At 42.3% G+C, this 24,766-nt stretch overlaps 1 protein-coding gene across 2 annotated transcripts in view; it reads left to right on the top strand.

Moving 5' to 3' along the window:
- Positions 1–3,510: 3,510 nt before the first annotated feature.
- The window catches only part of abca4b (ATP-binding cassette, sub-family A (ABC1), member 4b), a 325,020-nt gene continuing 303,764 nt past the window's right edge, over positions 3,511–24,766 (top strand). For both annotated transcript variants that reach the window (XM_051933275.1, XM_051933274.1), the window contains exons 1-3: positions 3,511–3,619; positions 7,911–8,009; positions 22,601–22,694. In XM_051933275.1, the coding sequence (XP_051789235.1) occupies positions 7,944–8,009; positions 22,601–22,694 (160 nt within the window). In that variant the 5' untranslated portion in view covers positions 3,511–3,619; positions 7,911–7,943. The remainder of the gene's footprint in view (positions 3,620–7,910; positions 8,010–22,600; positions 22,695–24,766) is intronic.

The following is a 24,766-nucleotide window of genomic DNA, read 5'->3' as shown; positions in this document are numbered from 1 at the left end:
GCTCACAACATCTCACTGAGATTCCAACCTGAATGAAGGAACGCCATCTCCGGCTAAACTTGGTAAAGATGGACTTTCTTGTTATCCCAGCTCCTTTGTCCATTCAGCACCTCGTCTTTGTTCAGCTTGACTCACCCCACAAGTCTGTAGGTAACCCTGAGGTGGTGATTGATGACCAGCTGTCCTTCACTGCCGATGTCCCAACAGTCTCTTGGTCTTTGTGGTGTGGCGGGTCCACAGCTCACATCAAAAAGGCCACTTTTTTAATAAAAAATCGCCACACTTGCGGCTTAGAGAGGGGGCATGGTAGTGTGGCGGAAGCGGTTCCCAGGGGAGTTCGTGATGCGGGCGGGTCCTTGCTTAAGTGCCCAGGTGAGGAGTCGTCTGCATCCATAATTGTTCACGGGAGCTGCTAATTGCCACATCTGATCCATGTCCCCGTGATAAATAGAAGCGCGAGGCGGCTAGGGAGGAGAAAAGAAGAAATGAAAGCAACGGAGGTTGCAGGAGAGGAAGGTGGCAGGAAGCAGGGAGAGGAAAGCCGGTGCAAGAGAGAAAGAAGAACGGCTATCGCAGGCTCGCGGGCAGCTGTGCAGTGAGCCTGGGTGTTTGGCTGGCGCCCGAGGAGCAACCGATTGTGGTCGCACCCGCTGAGCATTTTATGAAGAGCCGGAGTGACCGGAAGAAGGATGGCCCTCCGCGTAAGGCCAAGAAGGCAGTGGGAGTCGGGACTTGGGATGTGAAAGCCCCAGCATGAGCGCCCTGGTCGCTGGTGAGCCCAAGTCATGGTCTGGTTAAGCCTACTGGAGCCAGGGATCGGTGAGGCGAACAGACCAGCAGGAAAGTGCAGAGAGAAGGTCAGCTGCAGGTAGGGTGGCTCCCCTGGTGCATAGCCTGGACGGGAGAAGCGGGGGAGTCACCAGTAGAAAGGCACCGGGCTTTGTGTTAAAGGGACAGCTTCCAGACATTGTTTTAACCTCATTGTTTTTAAAAGATTTTTTTTTCTATTGGATTTTAACCTCCACGATTTCACCTTGTTTTTATTGGATTATTTATTTAAGGATTGTGATGCACTGCACTATTTATTTGGAGACTGTTTTGTTGATTTTAATATAAAAGCACTTTGCACTTTTTGCACCATCCCCTTGCTTTATTGTGCCTCATTGTCTAGCTCATCGGTGACATTACTGACGGTGTTGGGTTCAAAGCTCCCAGGAGCTAAATGGGAGCATGGAGCGAACCCGCATCGTTACAGTCTTGCAGATACTCTGTACCATAAGTACTCAACGCCGGTCCTGGAGGTCTGTGGTGGCTGAAGGCTTTTGCGTTAACTATATTTTTAATGAGAAGCCATTTATGTACTACTAAAGCAATAGGTTTCTTTTTTAGTTTTAGTTACGATTCATGATTTACTTATGCTTTTAGTTACATTTCAGAACCCTTAATTGAGCGTTTTAGTTTTAAACTCTGCTGCATTATGGTTTAACTATTGTCTGTTTTCTTAACTAACCATCAGTTAATAATGAGGTGCAGATGACAAAGGAACCACCAGCTCTCCAGCTGACGCACCTCCATTTAAACCTGTGTACGTCCATCATGAAGTCTCTGTGTTAATACAATGTTTTGAAAAAAATGAGGGAGAAGGAAAGGACCAAGAGGCACAAATCGGTTCTGGAGTACAAAACATGGGGATAATGTTCTCAGAAATTGCAAACATCTGCAAATGTGGTAAAGATTTGCCTTGGAAGAATGAAAGCACTAATAAGCCATATAATTTAATATGCAAGTTTCATCATCTACTTTTAATTATGAAACTGGTTGGAATGAAAACCTGCAGCCACTGCAGACCTCCATGACCGGAGTTGAGTACCCCTCCTCTATACAACATCTACAAGATCAAATGTACCTGATGGAGTATGCAGCATAACTACTGGTCCAGGCTTTGGGCTCTCTATCAGAATGTGTCACCAAGTCACTGCAGATGACTCACAATGCAGTGGCAGGTCTGCTGTTCAACCAGCTGAGGTGGGCACATGTCACCCTTCTTTTCAGATCACTACATCGGCCCCTTCCAGCAGCACACATTAAGTACAGAGTAGTCAGTGGGTCGGCACTTACATAAATATGGTGACACTTGTGTGGTCCTAGGCTAGTTCTTGCCCACTCTTGTCTGCATGGTGTCTAGTGATGTGTAGCCCCTAGCTAGTGGAATGACCTGCCCACCTCCATTTGAACTTCTGAGTCCCTCACTGAGCTTAAGAACTGTTAAAGACCCTCTTGTTTGGTGGATTTCTGCCTAACTGATACTGGCTTTTTGTAACCTAGGAAGTTTAACTCGCTTGTGTTTTATTCTGTGCTTTTCACTCGTGATGATTCATTTTGTAACCTTGTCATGTAAAACAGTCCTGAGACAGATGTTTACTCGATTATGTTGACCTCTTTTGTTAGTCACTTTAGAAAAAAGCACCTGCTAAGTAAATATTTTTCTTTAAAGTAACAGCTATGATCATAATTTAAAAAAAATAATTCAATCAAGTCCCTTCCTAATCCCAGTTTATTTATAGTAAAAAAAAAAACTTCCAATCATTCCTCATAGTTGACAGCCCTGGAATCGTCTCCTGTCTTTCAGGTTCCATGAACGTGAAGCGTTTGCTCAGATGGTCCGCGCGGTTCAGTTCAGCTGAGTACCTTTGGGACGAGGGGGAGCACACGAGGTGCACTGCAGAATATGCAGACCAGTGAGCTGCTGTTGAGCAGGCGAGGAGCAAAACCCCGAGGGCTGTTTCCAGCCCCTTGCTGAGCTCCGGCTGTTCTGCTGACCAAAGAGGGCCCTACCTGGTCCTTGACAGATGCATCTAAGACGCTGGCACATCTGCTTTTGCTGCCACACATACCAAAGCCACTTGGCAATGGAAAAAAAAAAAGTTTCCTTTCGCTTTTCTATCCTGTAATATTTTTCTTTTCCACATTATTATGCAAACCTCCTAGTGCTAAAAGCACACAGTTCACTACGTGGGATACTGCAAAAACAAAACGTCCAGCATTTTTCACATTCCTCTTTTCCCCTCAGAAGAAAAACAAGAGACACACTCTTCAAATTTCATCTTTTCTTCGGCTGATTAACATGCACAGACCACTTGAGGAGTTCTGCTCGCTCTTTTTTTTTTTTTTCGGGGGCACAAAGATTTGCTGAGTGATTAAAATTCTGCAAAGGCAAGACGATTTTAGCTGGCAGACCTAATTAGCTGTGACAGTTGTATGTGCGACACAGCGCTGAATAAGGACACACACACACCTTCTGATGTGATTAAGGGAAGACTAACCTCATCATCGCGGACATTAAAGACACCACAAAACAGCCCAAAAAGTGTGTCCCGGCTACGGCCCGGTGTCATCATGCTCATCACGAGCTTTGTCTTTCATTAATGAAACGTACAAGAGTGTTATTGTTTAAACATAGTTGTCCATATTGTAGAAGGAGATTAGCACAATCTGATTACAAGGGAAATCTGCTGTAGCTGAGGCAGGAGCTTTGTAAGCAGTGTGTGCCTCTTGGCTAACGCTCTCACACTTCTGGCCAACGCTCATTGCCTTTCAGCTTGCTCAGATTTGCTTGTGGGTAAGAAATTTTGTTATTTCTTGTTTTGTTTTGCTTTTTTTGGTTTATACAGATTGACTGAAGACGTCTTTATTTCACTTCGATTATGGAGTAAAGTCTGTTTCTAAAATTAAAGGCTTAATCTAAAACTTCAGGCCATTCATCTGCTGAAGCAAATAGTCCAGTTGTAATGTTTTGTTGTGCTACAGCGATAAGCGGGATAACAGTGAATACTTTGGCAAAAGAGTAATGGGAATGGAAGTACTGAGGAAAAGAAAGTGAGGGAGGCCAAACTGGAGGTGAATGGACAAAGTAAAAGATCTGAAGGAAGAGGGTCTGAGTGGGGAGGAGGTGGATCAAGCACATTGACCCCACATACTGTAGAAGTATGAAAAGAAAGATGAAGACTGGGGTAGGCCTCAACTCCCGCAACCATGAACTGAATTAAGCACACTCAATGATGGACGCATGTATGGAATCAAAATTTAGCTTGCATAGAATACAGATATGAGTCTAGGTTATGGTGCTGCTGCTTCACAGCTTCAAGCAGGATAGGTAAAGTGTGCATGTTTGTGCTAAAATTACTTAGTAGTTTAAATAATAAAGAGTAGTCTTTTTTTTTTATTTTACTGTTTATGTTAGTATTGTATGAAATTATTTAGGTGTAGCACATTGGCTCAAAGATAGGTGATGTTGCTCCATGGATTCTGGGTTTGAGTCTCATGACTGCTCATTGTCAGTGTGGGGTTTGCAAGTCCTCTCTGTGTTTGTGTAGGTTTTCTACTAGGCAGGTCAGCTCTCATTTTATATCATCAGGTTCAATGGAAATTCTAAACTGGCCCCTGACTGGGTGTGTGCATGAGTGGTCCTTGCGGTGGATGGGTGCCCAGATATTTCCTGCCTTGTGCTTAGACTACTAGGATAGGTTCTAACTACCTTGACCCTAAATTTAAGAAACAGATCCATCCATCCATCCATTTTCCAACCCGCTGAATCCTAACACAGGGTCACAGAGGTCTGCTGGAGCCAATCCCAGTCAACACAGGGCACAAGGCAGGAACCAATCCACCGCAGGACACACACAAACACACCCACACACCAAACACACACTAGGGCCAATTTAGCATCGCCAATCCACCTACCCTGCATGTCTTTGGACTGTGGGAGGAAACCGGAGCACCCGGAGGAAACCCACACAGACACGGGGAGAACATGCAAACTCCACGCAGGGAGGACCCGGGAAGCGAACCCAGGTCTCCTAACTGTGAGGCAGCAGCGCTACCACTGCACCACCGTGCCTCCCTAAGAAAGATATAATATAATATAATATAATATAATATAATATAATATAATATAATATAATATAATATAATATAGGTAGCGCTGCTGCCTCACAGTTAGGAGACCTGGGTTCGCTTCCCGGGTCCTCCCTGCGTGGAGTTTGCATGTTCTCCCCGTGTCTGTGTGGGTTTCCTCCGGGTGCTCCGGTTTCCTCCCACAGTCCAAAGACATGCAGGGTAGGTGGATTGGCGATGCTAAATTGTCCCTAGTGTGTGCTTGGTGTGTGTGTCCTGCGGTAGGCTGGCACCCTGCCCGGGGTTTGTTTCCTGCCTTGCGCCCTGTGTTGGCTGGGATTGGCTCCAGCAGACCCCCATGACCCTGTATTCGGATTCAGCGGGTTGGAAAATGGATGGATGGATTATTATTATATTAGTTGTCCATTGCGGCTCTGCCCACATAGTAGTGAAACAGGACAAACTATAAAAATCAATTAAAAAAAAATGTATTTATATAGACAACATATTTGCATCCTTTGAACAATTACGTTCCAAATTCAACCTCCCAGCTACACATTTCTTTCACTATCTTCAAATTAGAAACTTTGTTAAACAGAAACTGCCCGATTTTCCTCACCTCGTACCCTTGACCATGCTGGAAAAAATACTGCTTAATTTCGAGGAATTAGACACCATTTCCGCATTATATAAAATCCTGCGCCATAAACCGCAGAATATAATATAATATAATATAATATAAAGACTAGCCAACCTGCCTGAGGGACCTAGTTTGAAGTCTTAGCCCACCGAGGATGTTCTGTATGTGGAGTTGCACTTTCACCAAGTGCCCGATTTCCACTCACATCCCAAAGACACGGGCGCTCAGTTAAGAGGAGGCTCTGTGCTGGCACGGTTGGGTTTTGGTTTGTGTGTCTGCCCCATATTTCAATGGGAAGGTTAGATCTGTTTGAAAATGTATGCAATATGTTCTGTTATATTTTGTTCTTATCACTGTAGATTTATTATAAGATAATTAGAAAATTATGAATATTCTAGCTATGCTTACCTTTCAGAAGCAGGTAATAGAATAAATGTAAAAATCTTTGATTTTTGATATCTTTTGCGGCACTTGTACCCTCTGTGCTCCTCCTATGCCTTTCCTCAGTATCAGTATTTCTCATCCTGTCTCTCCCGTCTCTTCTCCTCTCAATCGCGTTTCTGTAAAGGCCTTCTTTTCTGACTCTGTCATTTGGAGGCACCTTGTTCACCTCCTGTTGACTTTTTGACTACCACGATTGGTAGACAGGCCCCCATTACCTGCTGTGAAAACATCATTTGTATTCTTGCAAATTCCTCCCATCTTTGAAGGCAATTCGGATTGCACCTCTTTAGTATTTAGCGACCCAATGTTGTTCAATAAGTTATTCTTTCAATTGTTTTTGAAATGTTCCATTTTAAATCCTTTTTCATTTTAAATTAAAAAATCAGTAATTGAAATTGAATCACCTAAATAGGCTGACCAACCTACAATACGATGACTTGTTAATCGAGTGATCATAGAAGATGTACTATATATGAAATCAAACAGCAGAGGTTGGTTCCTTGGTGTTTTGTGTGCATTGTTAGATGCCCAGTAGATGAAGGTTGGGCCTTGGAGTTTCATACGTGTAGAAACTGATAATTTTGTTAAATTTAAATTTTTTAGCAGGATACAGAGCAGAAAAACAAGGCTGTTCTGGGAAGAACGTGACATCTGGTCACCCTAACCCTAAAGTATTGTGCCATCGTGTGTCATCTCTACCGAAACCACACTGACCAATCAGATTGCTTAGGGGTACATAACTCACACGCACACACACACACAGAGTAGTGTTTTATTATATATTGTTGTAGATTGTATATATGTATACAATATTTTTCAGGTATTTAAAAATGGCATGGGAGTTTATTCAAGACATTATGAAAATTAGTAAAGACTTTGCGAAATGCTTTTGATCTTCATGTTTGCTCACATTGGAGATATCTACAATACAAGATTATATGTACAGCTTGCATACTGTATATCCTTTCTTAGAGAGATTTCAAGATATTTTCCATGTCATTTAAAGATATCTGAAATGCATTTTCAGATATGTTTCAAAAGAAAGGAAGCACTCTGAATCTTTTGGAACATCATTTTGAGCTCTCTGAAACCCAGTCATACATATCTGACATGCTTTTCCAATTATCTCAAAATAGTTTCCTCCTTATCTGACCAACATTTTCTGACATAACTTAAAACAGACAGCAAATTCAGCTAAAAGACAGGCATTTTTACAGTAAGGGACTCAAAGGTGCCTTGTAATGCATTTGATATGGAGGACAAAGTAGGACAATGTGAGACATCTCCATGGTTGAATTTAGTTACCTTGAAAGGCAGAGGGGGCCTAGGAAGTTCAATGTGTCTTCATTCTGATTGTGGGGGTCGGTGTGAGTGTGGTGGCTGCATTAGAACTGCCATATCGTGGCTCTACTAGACTGAGCCAGAAGTCCAGTCTCGTCCGGTCCGGTCCGGACTGGTCATGTTCTCCTGTTTAAGAGGGTTTTTTTCTTGCATATCCTCAAGTTATGTCGGTTGATTGTGAACTTCAGTCTGTGAGTGTGCATGTCCTGCAATGGGCTGGCTTGCCCAAAGTTGCTTTCTGCAATCCTAAATTGCATTGGACATGTTTGGAAATGGATGGGGGGGTGGTGGTGATTGGGGGGTCAGTGTTCCTGGTGTCCCTTCCTGTGCTTATTCCTCCAATGTGCTTGCCCCTGAAATTGGGTATTGAATTAGACAAGTTACTATTAATTATTGATCAATTTCACCACAATTCATTGGAAACAATTAATTAACGTGACCAAGCATGACACTAATTAACAGCAATAAGTTTGGTTCAATTAATCCTTTAGTTTGGAGTTTTAAACTTCAGTTTGGTATAGATAAAACATTCTTACAGTGAAGGTGACGTCAAAGAGAAATGATCTAATTAACTGCTACTATTGCCTTTCAGCACACTAATTCATTTAATAAAGACGGAGGAAAGATGACCACTGGAGGTCAGGTCACCCTGCTTTTGTGGAAAAATTGGACCCTTAGGAAGCGGCAAAAGGTAAGAGATGAACTGCATTGTGGGGCCGGATTTCCACAGATAGAGGCCATGGTGGATATTAGACTCCTTACTCACACTCAGATTTAAAGGGTCAGTTAGGGAGAATGGGAAACGGTCAAAGATGAACATTGTTAATGAAGGGGAGTGGACACTGAGGCGAGTGTGAGTTGACTGGTCACTACGTAACAAAATGGAAAGGCCTGTCTATGGCCTGGCGTTGTTTCACAGGGCAGAATTTGAGTGTGGCTGCTGAGCTCTTACAGTGACCGAGGCTTTTAGTGAATTCAAATATCCACAGTTGCTATCTCAATCTTTTAAGAAATGCTGGGTGTCTCACGCGCTCCTAACATAATCCAGAAGTGTCTCATGATACAAAACCTGTCTTTCTAAATTACATTTACAATTATCGTCAGGCAAGCTTTATGGCATCCACCACAAGAAAGGAGGCATTTTCCAAGTGGCCTGTTTCTTGTAGAAGTTCTTAAAAGTATGCAGGGGTCAGCTGATCACGTTTAAAGTCGGTGTCTGCACAAGAAGGAGGATCTCCACACTGTAAACACATTAAAAACGTTTAGTCATCAAATCCCCTTACCTACACTCCCCCCTTAATTCTTGGAAAGGGAATTCATTTTAAATACTCCCAAAAGTGGGCTTCATGCTGGGAAATTTGAAAAACTGAGTCAGGCTTAAGAATCTTTAATGCATTTCTGACTGCACAAGTGAAACGCGTTTTGATTTCAAGGACAATTCACTGCTCAGGTCTGCTCACTGCGGAGGGTAGCATGTTCTCCCCGTGTCCATGAAGGATCAGTCAGGGTATTGTCCTATTTGTGACAATAAATTGGGTCTAAATGTGTGAGTGGACCCACAGGGTGGGTTCCTATCTTATGCCAAAATGTTGCGGTGATAGGCTTCAGCCCGTGTGACCATGTATTGAGCTTGGAAATGAGATGTATTCTCTGGAAAAGAAATCAAAATAATAAAATGACCTGGGGATTGTGAGAGACGGGGAAATGGAATCAGCTTCTTTACAGCGAGTGTTGGTGAGTGGTACTGAAAAGGACCCTTGGCATCTTCAGTGGCCTCTTCAGTGGCCCCACTGCTCAGGTGTTCTGCGGTTCCATGTGTTCTCAGCTTATTATATTTTTTGGGTTTTGTTTCATTCTGATGGCCGTCTTCTGTGGTTCTGAGGGCGCTGCAGTGTTGCTCCCATTGCCTTTTCTCTCGTTACGGTCCATGTCTCCCAAGGTCATAACCTACGGGTAATTGCAGCGATGGGTTTAAAAGGTCACCCATTTCACTGCGTCTTCATCCAACTTTGTTTAAAAGCTCTTCGAGAATTCCTTGCTTCCAAATTGATTTTTGAGCTTACTGACTGCTGCTTCGTTCTTCTGACCTCGAGTTTTGTCCTTCGTTTCGGCCACATTGTTATGTTTCTCCTTGATCTTCTGGTTTTGACCTTTTTTTCTGTTTTGTGTGTGTCTCTCTCTCCCTATTTGCCCTTTAAATGTTTTGTTGGTTCATTGGCACTACACAGCTGATTTGTCCTTTTCCCTGATTATACACACCGCACAGCTCCACCTCACTCTGCTCACCCTGGAGTCTTAGGCCATCTGTAGGACACCCTGACAGGCCAGGGTCCATGTCTTAGGCTCAATGCTGGGAGACCGGATCAAGTGCGTTCTAAGGTCTGTGTCTGTGCCCCCTCAACATGGCTCACGGAGCTGCTTTCATACCAGCTTCTCCAGTTTTTCCCACCCTCTCAGACAGGTCCTGGTCACCTGATGAGTGTGTCCCTCTCAGGTCTGCACTACTTGATATGTTAAAAGAGTAATTTAAAATGCAGTACTTTTCTGCTAAAAATTCATCAAGTAAACTGTGTAAAGCTCAAAGGATTAATTTCTTCTATGTTTTAATTTAAAATCCCGTCAGGTCAGGTTGGGGAGCATGCACTGGTACACGACAAAACAGGATCCTGGTTGGCAAACCCCCCAGGCAGACATACAATCCAGTCCCACCCTCCAGAAGAGACCCTCTGTCTGCCACAGCCAGGTGTTACGTGGACTTCCCACTGACCTGGCCCAGACACTCGGGATCTCAACGATAAGGATCCTGTGAGCCAGATCACCCTCACATGGCCGTAGTGCTGTAACTGACGCTCCTTCACAGTGCAGGTAATGTGCCTCATTCGGGACTCCATGAGCAACACAAAGTCAAACCAGCGTAACCTGAGGATTCTCTGAAGAGACATAGTACCAAAGGTGTCCAGTCTTCATCTCAGGTCACTGGGTAGCATCCATGTCTCACAACCATACAGCAAAACAGGAAGCAAATGGACTCTAAAGACTTGGACCTTCGCCCTTTTCCCGAGATATTGGAAGTATCACACACCCCTTTCCAGTGACCCCCATGCTCTCCCAATCTGTCCACTGACCTCATAGGAAGAATCACCAGAGGCATGAATGTCGCTACCGAGGTAAGTAAACCTCTCAACGAGGTCGACACTCTCTCCGCAGACAGACACACTGCCTGCTGATGGCCATGCCCAAGAGGTCATCACTATGAAAATTACAAATTTCTCAGTAATGTAAAAAATGTCCTAGTGGTATTTTTATGTACCAACCAAAAATCGCTGATACATTGTAATGTAGTACTGGCACAATACTGTAAATCTTAGAAAGTTAATGTTAAATTCATTTAAGTCTTTTCTTACTTTCTATACAACATCAATATCTTATAGCTGCCTAGAATATGGTTTAGCCTTTATTTAACATGGAACAGAACATTCTTGGCTAAATCTGTAGAACAGAGTGGGGAAACAGTCCTGCTGCTGGCATGGACTGTTAGATATGATTGTAAATAGACTAGGAGATGGCATACGGCATTCTGACCGTGTTTAACGTTTCTAATGTGTTCAACTTGCTTAACGTGCCTCAAGCACGACTGTATGACCAAACTTAAGGAATAAAACAAGACATATAAGCCTTAAACTGAACATTTCTTTTCTTTAATACCAAATTTTTCTCAATTTTTAGTCTGTGAAATAATTTGAACACTCGTCACACTGGTTCTTGAATCATCCTATGAAGCAAACTGAGAGCTGCAGAACTTTGGCAAATTTGTAAAAGGCAGCTACAGGCACATCCACCATGTGCGAAGCATCTGTAAAAGAGACTGCGCCCTCTGCAGGCGGAGGCTCTAACAATATTAAATCCAAGTAAGATGACCAAAGTGGTGGCATTTCCAGTTACAGACCATACAATCATCCTGTGAGAAGAACCTAAGCAAACTGGAGAGGAACGTTAGTCAGAAGCTTTTGGTTTCAGTTTACAGTCCAACCAATCCTTTCCTCACTGTCTTGGTGGTCCTGAGCCTATCCCAAGAAGCATGATGTAAATCAACCATGGAGGGTCCACCACCCCATTACAGGGCATGTAGCTTCATTTATTTAAAATTTCCAAAATTCTGCAGTTTCACGGAATGATTCAGGCAATAAGTGTTATGTGCATGAAAATAATTCCACAGTCCAAGTATCTCTGTTTAAAATGTTTTAGTAAATTTCAAAGCAGAAAACGTTCACAAAAGGAAAGTTCTTGTATCGGATGTTTCCGTTTAATGACTGGATGTCTTTTTACATGTCATTAAGTTCCTGTCCTACACTTGCAGGGCATACGCCAGGGCATACATGCATATGTTCAGAAAGCCGGATGCCATTGTTCTGTTTGTAAGCAAATCTAACAATCCAGACTCCTTCCTAACTGGATTATTAACAGTCTCTTAATACAGAAAGAGCTGAGAAAGTTCTGTTACATGTCAGCTTGCAGGGCCTAAAGATTATACCATTATCTAAGTATCTATGTAGGCCATGTAACTCCATTCAAATGAAGCCAGCACAACACGTATGCGAATTCCCACATTAATATGAACTTTCTAAGGTTGGCTCTTACAGGGCGCTCTCCCACACAACCCTAGATTTACTCTCAAAGTGCTTGCTTAGAGCTGCCATTGCCATAAGATGCACGTCTGAGGCATGTCGGATTAAGCCCCCTTGATTCATCTGGTCAGACTGGCTGGGTGGTCTTTTTAATGTCATTACTTAGGTTTTTTTGCATGTGCACAGTTTTGGTAATCTATGTTAATAGTTACAGTGGGAAAGGAGTGCAAATAAAATAAGCTGAACACCTGAGAAACAGGCTGGCACATTTGTAGCACTCCTGCCTCGCAATATGGCATCCCAGATACTCCCTGCGTGGAGTTTGCATGTTCCCCCTGGGTCTCCAATACTCCACTTTTCTCCTACTGTCCAAAGACATGCAGGTTAGGTGGACGGACGTTGCTAAACTGGCCCCAGTGTGTGGTTGGGGTGTGTGTGTGCGTGTGTGTGTTAGCCCTGTGATGGAATGGTGCCCTGTCCAGGGTTTGTTCCTGTCCTGTGCCCTCTGTTAGCCTGGACAGGCTCCAACACCCCTGCGACCTTGCTCTGGATTAGATGGGATAGAAAATTAAATGACCTGAGAAACAAATTCTAAAATGCTCAAAATGATTAAGTAAGCACAAAATCTAAATTGGGAAAAATGATGAGAAATTAAAAGCAAGTGTTTGAAAAACAGAAAAAAATTAAGAGGTCAAATAAAAAAAAATCAATCATGTTAAAATAAAATGCCCAGAACTTTATAAAATAATATATGAAATGTTAAAGGTATCAACTTTTAAGTCAAAAGGCTGAGAAAAATCTAAAAAAAACACTTCTTGGAAATGGCAAGTACAAGCTGAAAAATAAGAAGTAATAGTGATTGGATGTTAAACCTGTCAATCAACATTATGCTAGTTACAATAGAGAAAGAAAAAATAATTAAAAACAGGCTGTTAAAACATTAACTGTCTTCATAAACTCATTGACTTGACTTTCACTCGGTTCATCCTAATAAGATTTATGGTGATAACATGCCATGCTGGACACTCCAGGCCTCTCCATCCTCTGCATTTATTCCTGGGGGATTCCCTGGCATCCAAGTTGAGATGAAAAATATCCAGGTGTGCACCACTTGAGGTCCACAATGCATTCTGTGAAACAGGACATTATGGGATGTGGATGTTGTGCAAACACCATGTTATATTATAGAGTACTTAGCAAAGCTTTTTGAGATACTGTAGTACTGTATGCCGATTTTGATTAAATACAGAGAGATAACGTAACAACACTCCAGATACGTGCGATACACCAGATTGGGTGCTGCTACCTACTAGTCGAAGTGTATGCTGTTATATGGTAAAATTTTTATTTGTAAGTAGGGAAAGTTCACATAAAAATAACAATAGAGAGTACAATACAGTGCTGGCAGAGCAGTCACTTTGCATACAAGAGACATGAGATACACGTGTTGTGTGTGGACTGCTGTTGTATTTGCTACGTCCAGTTACGTCTGATACGTCCCATTCTCCGATTGGGATTTCTGAACTCCGTTATGACATTATGGAATCAAAGATGTATACACGATTGGACAGCGGAGCATAGCTGTAATCTCTCCAACCTGTCCACCCACCGGGATGTGCTTTGTACATGTCCCTTGGGAAGCATTCCCAAGTACATACATAAGAAAATCACCTCAACCAGCTCCTCTTGATCTGGTAAAACAGATATTCTGTTATGAGGGTCTCTCATATTGTTGAGCTCCTTATCTCGTGAAGGTTCGTGATCTTAGCAACCTTGAAGATGAACCTCATTTTGGCCGTTCTACTCACACTCTCATGTTTTCAGTTGCTACCGAGTGGGCCACATATTTTGAGGGAATGGATCATAAAGTCCCACTATAGAAAATAAAAATAATCATCAAAAAATAAAGTTTTATTTGTATATATCGGTAATAATAGACACATTTAGTAAGTGTATTTTCATTTTTTGTATATTTTTTGCCATATAGATTACTCCCTTGCTTTCTAACTTTAATTTTGGTATTGTTTTTACTTGTTTATGCAGCCCCGTAGGTTTGCTATTGTTTTTTGTGACATTGTGATCATTACATTATACATTCATGTTGATGTTAGTCTGCCTTATCCCTCAGTGGATTCACAACGTCTGGTTTCATCTAGCATAGTTAGTTGATCTTCCAGGAAGGCCCTAACGGTAGGTTGTTTTTTGGCCTTTGAGTCTTTGATGAACGTCCTACCCCTTGATTCCTGGGTTTTCAACCCCTTTATGTCCCTGACTTTCATACAATCTCCTGGTCTTTTCTCACAATAATTCTCATACACTTACACGTCTCATAAGAATTCCAAACGTATCTCATACTGTGTATGTTTATAACACACTGGTGAGGCCTCATCTGGAGTACTGTGTGCAGTTTTGGTCTCCAGGCTACAAAAAGGACATAGCAGCACTAGAAAAGGTCCAGAGAAGAGCAACTAGGCTGATTCCAGGGCTACAGGGGATGAATTATGAGGAAAAATTAAAAGAGCTGAGCCTTTACAGTTTAAGCAAAAGAAGATTAAGAGGTGACATGATTGAAGTGTTTAAAATTATGAAGGGAATTAGTCCAGTGGATCGAGACTGTTATTTTAAAATGAGTTCATCAAGAACTCGGGGACAAATTTCACACATATTGGGAAGTTTTCCTTTACACAAAGAACCACTGACACTTGGAATAAGCTGCCAAGTAGTGTGGTAGGCAGCAGGATTTTATGGACTTTTAAAACTCCACTTGATATTATTTTGGAGGATTTAAGTGGATAGGACTGACGAGCTTTGTTGGCTGAATGGCCTGTTCTCATCCTGATTGTTCTAATGTAACAGATGTTATTGAATATAGGAAAAAATATTAGATTATTTCCATGCAGAAAAGGAAAGAAGAATGAAGACATAATGGTTTGGGCTGATTAGCCTTTTAACAGGTACGCAAATGAGAAGAAAAAGGCAGGTAGCATATAAAGGAGAAGGACAAGTCTAGCGCAGATGAAAGGAGAAGGTGAGAATAGGTGTGAAAAGCTGCTATTAGTGTTGATGAAGAGAGAGATTAAAAAGCTGGTCACTAAGACCTGGAGAAATATGTGATACCAGGCTGAGAATGGGCTTAGCTTCTGTTGTTTTACTTTTGACGAGTCTTTGAAGCCCCCTGAATGAACACAAACAGAGAGAGCAGAGTGGCTATGATCAAGAAATGTGAAGTGATCTACATTTTGCCTTTGTAATGTCTTCTTATAACAGCTGAAATGTGTGCTCTGAGATGGTTGGGCACTTTCTTCAACAAATGCAGTGTAAATGATTACATCTTGCCTGAAGAAGGGGCATGAGTTGCCTCGAAAGCTTGTAAATTGCAATCTTTTTAGTTAGCCAATAAAAGTTGTCATTTTGCTTGATTTGACAGGCGAGAGGCCTGTTGATAATTCTGAATTTAACAGAGGGACCGGATACAAAGGGTATTGTTGGTGACATATTTACAAGTGACATAATGGTTCCTGTTAACAGCTCAAAGTGCCTGGTTGGGAATGTGGCTCTCCTATGTAAACTGAATTTGCTCAGATTAGATTTCCCTGTGGAAAGACTGATCTGCAAAATTGGGAAATTGAATTTGGGTGACCTGTGGGAGAGAGATGGTGTTAGGGTTAAATGAGGGGACCAGCAAGATGTTGGTTTAATTACTGGAGTTCTTAGAGTGGAGGCTACACAGTCTGCTCCTGGCTTGAGTGAGGGTCCTGTCCACATGAGAAGAGTATACTCTATCAATGAAGAGACCACTCATTCTGAGTGCTTCATTACAGACGTCAATCTTAGCACTACACAGGTGGTGGAGTCCAAGGAACTGTCAAAGAGGAAGAGTTTTTAGTATGCCATGGTGTGGAGAAGGTAACTGCGGGAGTCAATTGCCTTGTAGATAGGCAGAGGTTTTAAGTCCTGGAAAGCTGATAGAATGAGTGATATCAAAAATGGTAGAGTTGTGGTGAAAACACCGATTTTAAACAGAGAGATGGATGGAGACTAGTCAAATCATTCATTAATTCTTGTAGCTGGCAGCACCAACACGATTGTCAGTATATCTGCTGTACAGGTCTGGTACAAAGCCTAGGTAGGATGAAAAAAAAAATTCAGCACCACCGTGATGCCCAGGGTGCCCACATTCTCGGCATCTTCCAATTCCAGGGACATCGATAGTCATAACTGAGGATGGACTAAGGCGAGTGAAGACACAACAACAGTTGTCAGTGAACGTTCAGAGTGCAAGTATATTCAAATCCATGAAAACAGTGCAAACCCAATAAATACGTTAGAACGAAGAATAAAATCAAAGTCAGAATCGGCTTTCCTCCGTGCAAATCTCCAGTACAACTCTCTGTCTCCTCTCCCCTGCTCACCCTGAAACTGGCCCACCATCTGGCTCTCATCCCAACCACCTTCTATCACTGTCTGTTGGGACCCACCAAGCCTGGCTCACTTGCCCTGCTACCTGCATTAGTGTCCGCAGGATACCTGGGGCCCTCCACTACTCCTGCTCCAAAGCTCAACGGGAAAAATCCACAACTATGAGCACTGATCCCCTCACTCCAACATGGGGCCTCGCTAACGACTTTGCCTCTTCACATCCACAGTGGCTCAACCAGCAGATTCTGTGCTCCATCTCTCTTTCTGTTTGCCTCATTTTGTTTTCTTCCTTTACCTGTCCTACGTAGATCTTTAATGCTTCCAAGAGTGTAGGTTGAATTAAATAATCCACAGAGCACTAATGAGGGCTGACCATTCACACGCATGTGAATAAGTAAGCCGCCAATTCCCCCATTAAGCACTCCACGGCTGCTCATCTGTTCTGTGCAAACTCATGGAATCTGAGCTATTTTGATAAATACCAAGCATCTGCACTGGTTCTCTGGTCACAGCATGGTCCACTAGACACATTTCATCCCATCCACCCAGCCAATGGAGATGTTAGCAAAGTTGGGTTCAGAGTTAGGTTTGAGAGAGCTAGAGCTATCAAAAGAGAAGGCATGGAGGGTAAGAAGCAGTCCTGCCAGTCTGTTGAGGGGGGCTTATGAGAAGGTCCTGGACTTGGATGTCTGTTGAATGCAAATATGTATGTTATAATGGAAGGTCCCTGCTACCCCAGGAGGACTGGGAAGTGAAAAGGACAGGAAAGCCATACAATATATGTATCAACTGCAAACACAACTCTTTGCGTTGGACTCACGTAGCTAACAGTAAATGGCACACATGTCATCTGCAGCTCTGTTCACCTCGCCTCCATCTCACATCTCTGGGACTTACAGGACAGGTTACGTTAGAGGAACACACATGAGTGCGTGTGAGTGCAGCTGTGCCCTGTGATGGACTGGCACCCAGCCCAGGGTTTACTCCTGCTTTTTACCTGACGCCGCAACCCAGAAGTGCCTGACGTGGATTTCTGAATAGATGGGTGGTGGTGCCCCCACATTATATTCCTCAGTAGATGCAGTTTTCTGACACACATCAGACCTAAGAAGAACAGAAACATGTTACATCACCTTCCAAATAAAGACATTGTGTTGCAGGATTTGTACTATAATGAAATGACTTTGCTATAATGCTGTACTGATTATGAATGATTAATATTAATTAAATTACTAATGCTGTGCTTGATCAAGATGCTCCTTACATTCAATGCAAACTCAGTGACCTTTATGGAAAGATCATTTTTCTGTTTAAAGATCTTATCTGCAGTTGCAAATTTTCTCCATTCTTTTTCAGGTCATAGTATTAATTTAAACCAGCTATCTTTTTTTATATATTTAATACTACATTAATAATATACTCTATATACACAATTGAAAGCCATACCAATTATTCAGAGTTCAGAACTTGGGCACATTTGGTTTTTATAGCCCTATAAACACTTTCAGGAGTTTTCTGTTTCATATTTCACTAATTTATATGCCACACTCCCTAAGGCCGTACCTTTCAACAGATCTTTGTACTCACGGAGGACAGTTGGAATTTATACATATCGCAGGATGCACTTGTGAGATGTCTCCAAGCCCCGAGTAACTTCAAGGAGACCAAAGTGGATCTGAAGAGGAGTTTTATGAACAAATTAATATGTAAAGAGAAAGGAAGATTACAAGGAGAACTCAAAGTAAAAAATAATAAATAGCAATAAGCTTCCTGGCCCTCTAGGTATCTACTAAAGAGTATAGGCCCACTGTGTACAGGACGAGGGGCCTAAAGCACTGGAATGGCACAATACAGATCCACAGGACTCCATTCTCACCTCCCACACCTATTTTCCATTATCTCTGGCCTCTCGTCTTCCTGTTATCTGAACCCTTGTCCAACTCTGCTGCTGAGTCAAAGTGCGGTAGATTTATGGCAGCAAGGGCTTTTAACTTCTACCCTCAAACCTCATCTGAATTCTCTTATGGCTACTTGGAATTTCTGGGATGAGGCCAGTCTGCATGTAGACCAAGGGCTGGAAGCTAGAGCTCCACCTAGTGGCACCCTACATGTCTGCAACTCCAGACCAAAAGTTGGTTTTAAAAGGCCAGAACACCATGACATTCCTTCCAATATAGATTAAGATCCCCTGGGACAGCAGTGTCATTGTCACTTCTTATAGCCTTGACTGAAATCTCTTGCAATTTTCAATGAACTAATCCACTAAATATATATATATGAACATTTTATGTAATTGAAATATTAATTAATAACATCTTCAATGTGATTTCCATCATTTGTGATGCAAAGTTTGATGCACTTTGCAGGATTCACATGAACCCAAAGCATTAACTCTGCCTGTTTCTTTAAATGTTCTAACCACCTTCACAACGGTGGAATGTCATTTGGGGTCCTTCTGGGATGACATGCATTAAAATCAGCTGCTATCTTTCAATTTGACCATCCTTCAAGTCCACTGAGAAGTACCAGTTCAATTCTTTCTTTTTTCTGTGGGGCAAAAAAAATATAGTTAGTTATAAATAGTGCTATTTTCTATGTGTCTAGACTTTAGGGACATCCTGTATATATATTGTGGACCACAGAGGCGCATACAGCCGCCCTAACCCGACACAGGCAGGCAGACACAAGTTCTAGTCCAGCACACACGTTTATTTACAGCTGGGGGGCTCTTGTCTCTGCTCCCCAGTACACTAAAGCCCAGTTCTTTTCTTCTCTTTCTTTTTCTCTCTCTCTCTTTTCACCTCCTCCACTCCTCTCCCAGCAAGCTTCACCTACCTCCTCCCGACTCTGACTCCTTTAATGATGGCCCTGGGAGTGTTCCAGGTGGCTCATTAATTGGACCTGCAATCACTCCCAGGTGTGGTGAGAGCCCAATGAAGGGCTCTGCTGCTCCCCATGGTGGCCCCCATGAAACCCAACAGGGCTGAGCCAAACTCCAATTCCCAGCATACCCTGTAGTAATCCATGATACCACAGCTGCCCAGGAGAGCTATCCTTTAGCCTACCGGGGAAGGTCTCCCCCTGGTCCTTCCATACAGTTGGCATCCTGGCCAGGTAATGGCCATCTGTCACAAAATATATATTGTTGGGAACAGCATGGACACAGACAGATGGACACCGATGGTTCACCAACCAACCCATGTTTATTCATTTTAACACAAATAAACAGCACACACACCCCAGTGCTGCAGCACCAATCACCCCAAAGCCCAGGCCTCACAATGCCTTTTCTCTCTTCTGACCACCTCCACTCCTCTCCTCTGAGCTCCGACTCGACTCAAGCCATCGAATGGAGGGAGGCGGCCCCTTTTAAACCCACCCGGATGTGCTCCAGGTGCCTCCCAATGAGCGACTGCTGGCACTCCCTGGTGTGGCGGAAGTGCCAGCTGTGCACCCGGAAGCACTCCGGGTGTCAATGGTCTTCTTCCCCACAGCACTTCCGGGTGTGGCGGAAGTGCTGAGGGCCAGGTATCCTTAGGCATCTGGGCTCCCCCTGGTGGTGACCACGGGCCCCTATAGGGTTGCGCTTCTAAGCTCTGTTCCTGTGGTCCCCAAAGCCACCAGGGCGGTCGCTACCTCATGGTCTGGAGAAGGCGTAACCCCTCCTCTGGTCCTTCTGGGCATCCCGGCTGGGTACAACTCCCAGCCACTTGCCACAATATATATATATATATATATATATATATATGTACAGTATATATACCAAGAACTTCATCTGCTGGGCGGAAGAGTTTTTTTTTTCATCCTACCTAAGTTTTGCACCAGACTTTTATAAAAGATATATTGACAAACATGCTGGTGTCAGAAGCCAGCTACAGGAATTCATTAATGATTTTCCTTGTTCTCATCCACCTCTCTCAGGTTCACAGTACACATTTCCACGACAACCATTTTCAGATCTCAGTCTTCCTATCAGTTTTCCAGAACTATTTCAAGCCAACCAACTCACACAGTTATCTTCTCCATAGCTTCTTCATCAATGGCATATTCTTTCTCATTGCTTAGACTCTGCCGCCTCTGCAGTGACACGTTTGTGTTCTGTAGTACTCAGAGTGAGCAGATTCTTCACTGATAGAGGATACCCTTCTCATATTGTGAATGGGGCCTTTAATCAGGCTAGGAGTAGATCTTCTAACATCCACTCTAAAAGGAACCCAAATAATGAAACCCGCATTCTGCTGGTCCTCTCATTCCTCCCTAACAGGTTATCAGACAAAGTTTCCCAATTTTGCAGAGTAATCCTTCTACGGAAGCCTTTTTCCCTAACCCTCCCTTGCTCTCCTTCCGTTGACCCTCCTAACCTACGCACACTTCTCGTCCCACAGCTCAGTTCCCACAGGAAGAGATACATTCCTCACTGGGCACTTTGAGCTGTAGCAGGAGCCGCTGTATCACTTACAAATATGTCACCAACAATACCCTTTGTATCTGGTCCCTCTGGTAAATTCAATATTAAACAACAGGCCTCCTGCCAGTCTAAAAATCATATTGACTGTGTTTCTGGGACAGTTTTAAATTGAAATCAATCATCTTAAACTTTCTCAGCCTTCATTGATGGACTAGTCTAGGTAACATGGGGAGGTAAATGCGATTAAGTTAAAAATAACACATTATACTTTTGAATAAATCATAAGCATTAATGCTTAAACATTGACAGCTGGAATATGTGCAGTATATCCACCTTAATAAAAGGACAAGTGTGTGTGTGTGTGTGTGTGTGTGTGTGTGTGTGTGTGTGTGTGTAGCTGTGTGTCTGTCTGATTGCTATGTCTCTGCTATGGGATTCTTAAAAGAAGTTCTAATGTCTGTGATGTGCCATATGTTGGAATGAAAAATGCATGCATTCTATTACTATATACATTGTAAAAATCCATTCCATTAGATGGTGCACTGCAAATCTTAATGCTGAATATGCTGAGGTCTATGCTGACTACGAAGATTCCAACCTGGGTAGCACACGGTATGCTGCTCTCTCTCTCGCCATATATATATATATATATATATATATATATATATATATATATATATATATATATATATATATATATATAATAGTTTTAGGGTGAAGCACGTGTTGCATACTCTTTGCATTATTTCACAGTAAACTATTCAAACATTCTATGATCTGCTTCTCACAACTGAAAGAGGGCACCGTGGCGGATGTTTGCCGACTTGCAGACCAACCACAAGTGTTACCTGGTAGGTAAGCACCCATACAATCAGATTGTGAATCAGACTACGAATGCCATAAATATATATATACTGTGTATATATATATATATATATAGTCATGCACTGATTTATGCCTGACTTAGCTGAGGCTATTCATACTTATGGCCAGTGTTCCCTCTAATATATATACACTGTATAATATATATACACTATACACTCATGTATATATACTGTATATACAGTATATATATGTTTTTTTTTTTTTATTAATGAGCGGATGTGAACAATAGATTAGGTGGTACTATCCTTTAACAACCAATTTCTTCAGTCCTTCAACACTACATGAACTTTCCCCCGTTATGTATCCTCCAATCACCATGAACTAAGCACCAATAAATGAACCATAAGTTTTCCCTGTGATGTAACCAACACCATGAAGCTCCAATATGTGAACAACTGAGACGGGTCTCCCATTGAGTATCCGCGAAGCATCGACATATAAATGAAGAGCTCCATGACACCTTAAAAAAAAATCGGCAAGACTCTAATATCTATTTCTGTTTGCCATCTGTTAAAGTATTCATATCAATGAGCACACCAAACCCACAGAGCCTCAGTTGAAATGGCCTGTACACTTTGTGAACGACATTTAGAATATGAGTGTACAGTAATGTGGGGTGGCTTTGTGGCTAAGGATCTGCGCTGGTATCTGGAAGGTTGCTGCTTCAAATCCTGTTACTGCCAGAAGGCATCCTACTCAGTTGGACCGTTGAACAAGGCTCTTAACCTGAAAACTGCTTCAGGGTCCTAGACAATGGCTGACACTGCAATCTGACTCCCAAAGCTCATGTTAAATGACAGTTTCTCCTTGGGGATTAACAAAGTACATCAAATCAAACATATACTGTTATTTTAATGTTTTCAAATAATTGTATAGAGCACTGGGCTTAAGGGTGGAAGTGCACTGAGTTGAATTCTTAATGTTTCCTTTCCTCTCCCTGAACAGCTTCGGTTCCTTATTGAGCTCTGCTGGCCAATCTCTCTCTTCCTCGTCTTGGTCTGGCTGAGGAAGGCTAATCCACTTTATCGCCAACATGAATGTAAGTCACTTTTTAGCTGAAATCATTTTTATGGTTTATTTTTAATTATCATTTCCTTTGTCATTGGCATTTGTGTGGTTTAAATGAGGTTTGATTACAACTGTTTCTTCTAGGAAACAGCAAGAAAGAAATTTGTGTCATGCATTTCATAGCTCAAGTGTTACAAAGTATAACTCTGCAGAGTCACTCAGACTAACAGATCTATTGAAACCCTGTTGGCTTTATGTCATAGGTTTGTAACACAAAAATGATTATTCAGCCCAGGTTCTTGGCCTGAGTCCTTCCTGCGTGGAGCTTGCGTGTTCTCCGTGTGTCCTTTGGGAACTCGGGTTTTCTCTCACTGTCCAAAGACATGTAGGTTAGGTGAATGGGTGATGCTAAATTGGCCCAGGTATGTGTTTGTGTGTGTTGGCTCTGCCCAGGGTCGGTTCCTGCCTTGTGCCCTATGCTGGCTGGGATAGGTTCCACAACCGTGACATGACATGATTGATGGTTGTACTGGTGAATCCAAATCTCAAGAAGAGATCAAAGCAATATACCCAAGCACCTTCCGAAGAATGTGTGCAGCGCCCATAAGTGTGATCTCCTGCACTTCACTCTCCAACAGATGGCCCAGGAGCATTCTTAGATTTTGATCAAATCCTTTCTTAAGTGTACCTAATGCTCCTGCTATCCTTAGTGCAGTTCTTATCTTACAATTCTAAGGATTTCCAGGTCCTTATGTTGACTGATCTTTTCAGTTTCCTTCAACATGATGTTTAAACCATATGGAACAGCTATATTGATCACCAATATTATTATCATTATTATAGCAGAATTCTCTATTCGATGTGGCCTACAAGAACAAAATATGGATACATACAATTTGAATGAGCTTAAATAGTTTGAAAATGCAAAGTTAACAAGCAAAAGAGAACAAAACTCAAAGTCAAGCAAATGTAGTGCAGTGTGACATTTAGCCCAAGGCTATGTGAAGAACTGGAACTCAAAGAAAACCAAAGTCACTTGATGCCGGATTGAGTGAGTACAGCTGCAGATATGTCAGAGGAAAGCAGAGAGGCAGAGGGTCTAAACTTCCCATGATGCTTTGTAAAGAGGTGAGCGTCAAAGAGATGCCTGAACATCGGTAGACTGTACTGTAAGCAGTTTGGATGGTGAGGTGCGCTCATTCCTCCTGTGTTTGATTCCAGAGAGGCTTCAGATTGGTGCTACGCATAGCAACAACTTTTACAGCTTGGAAAGTTTCTTTTAATTTGCACTGGAGGATCTGCTTCATTTAATTAGAAGACACATGCCTAATCATAATCAATTCATCTATCCATCTCTCCATTTTCCAAACCTGCTTTTCCACATCTGCAGGGAAGGTGGACCCTATCCCAGTAATTGAGGGAAAAACATGGAAACAAATTAATTTTGTGAAATTAAAATCGACAGGACATTGAGGTCTTGGACCCAAGTTCTACCCATTGTAATGGAAGTGTTTGAAAGCATGAACATCAGTTTTAACAAAAATGTTGAGTTGCTTCAAGGGAAGCAGTACATTACAAAACTGCCAGAGACTGCAGATAATCCTAATCACTTTCATCACTAGTAAAGCAATGGGGATTCCCAAATACCCTGGACCACAAAGATTTGGTTTTCTAATCACTTTTGAGGGTATCTTATGGATTTCGGCCTGCTGATCATAAAAATCACCCTATTTTATGATTTTCTCTCATGATATAAGTATACATATACAGTACAAGTGCAACTGGAACATCTGTGGTGGTCTACAAGTAGAGTCACTCCTACTAGGAATGCCCCTCAGACATTCCAAGTACTGCCCCAGGGACAGCCACGCTGATGATCTTCATTACATTGAACAGAACGTGCTGCCCTGGAAGCATTTGGTTCCATGGCAGAAAATGTACGGCACATGAACCACTTGTCCACCAAACAAAGATAGTTTTGCTGCCTCTTCATAATAAACTTGGACTAATGAAAAAACATTTGTGAAAGCGATGAACAAGCAAGGTGAAGGATTTTGATACCTGAGACAGATGTTTCCACTAATATATGAAGTCAAGATTAAG

Source organism: Erpetoichthys calabaricus, chromosome 10 (assembly GCF_900747795.2).
Source record: "Erpetoichthys calabaricus chromosome 10, fErpCal1.3, whole genome shotgun sequence".
NCBI lineage: Eukaryota > Metazoa > Chordata > Cladistia > Polypteriformes > Polypteridae > Erpetoichthys > Erpetoichthys calabaricus.
Note: the sequence above shows the minus strand (reverse complement) of the source record. Positions and strands in the feature narration are given on the sequence as shown.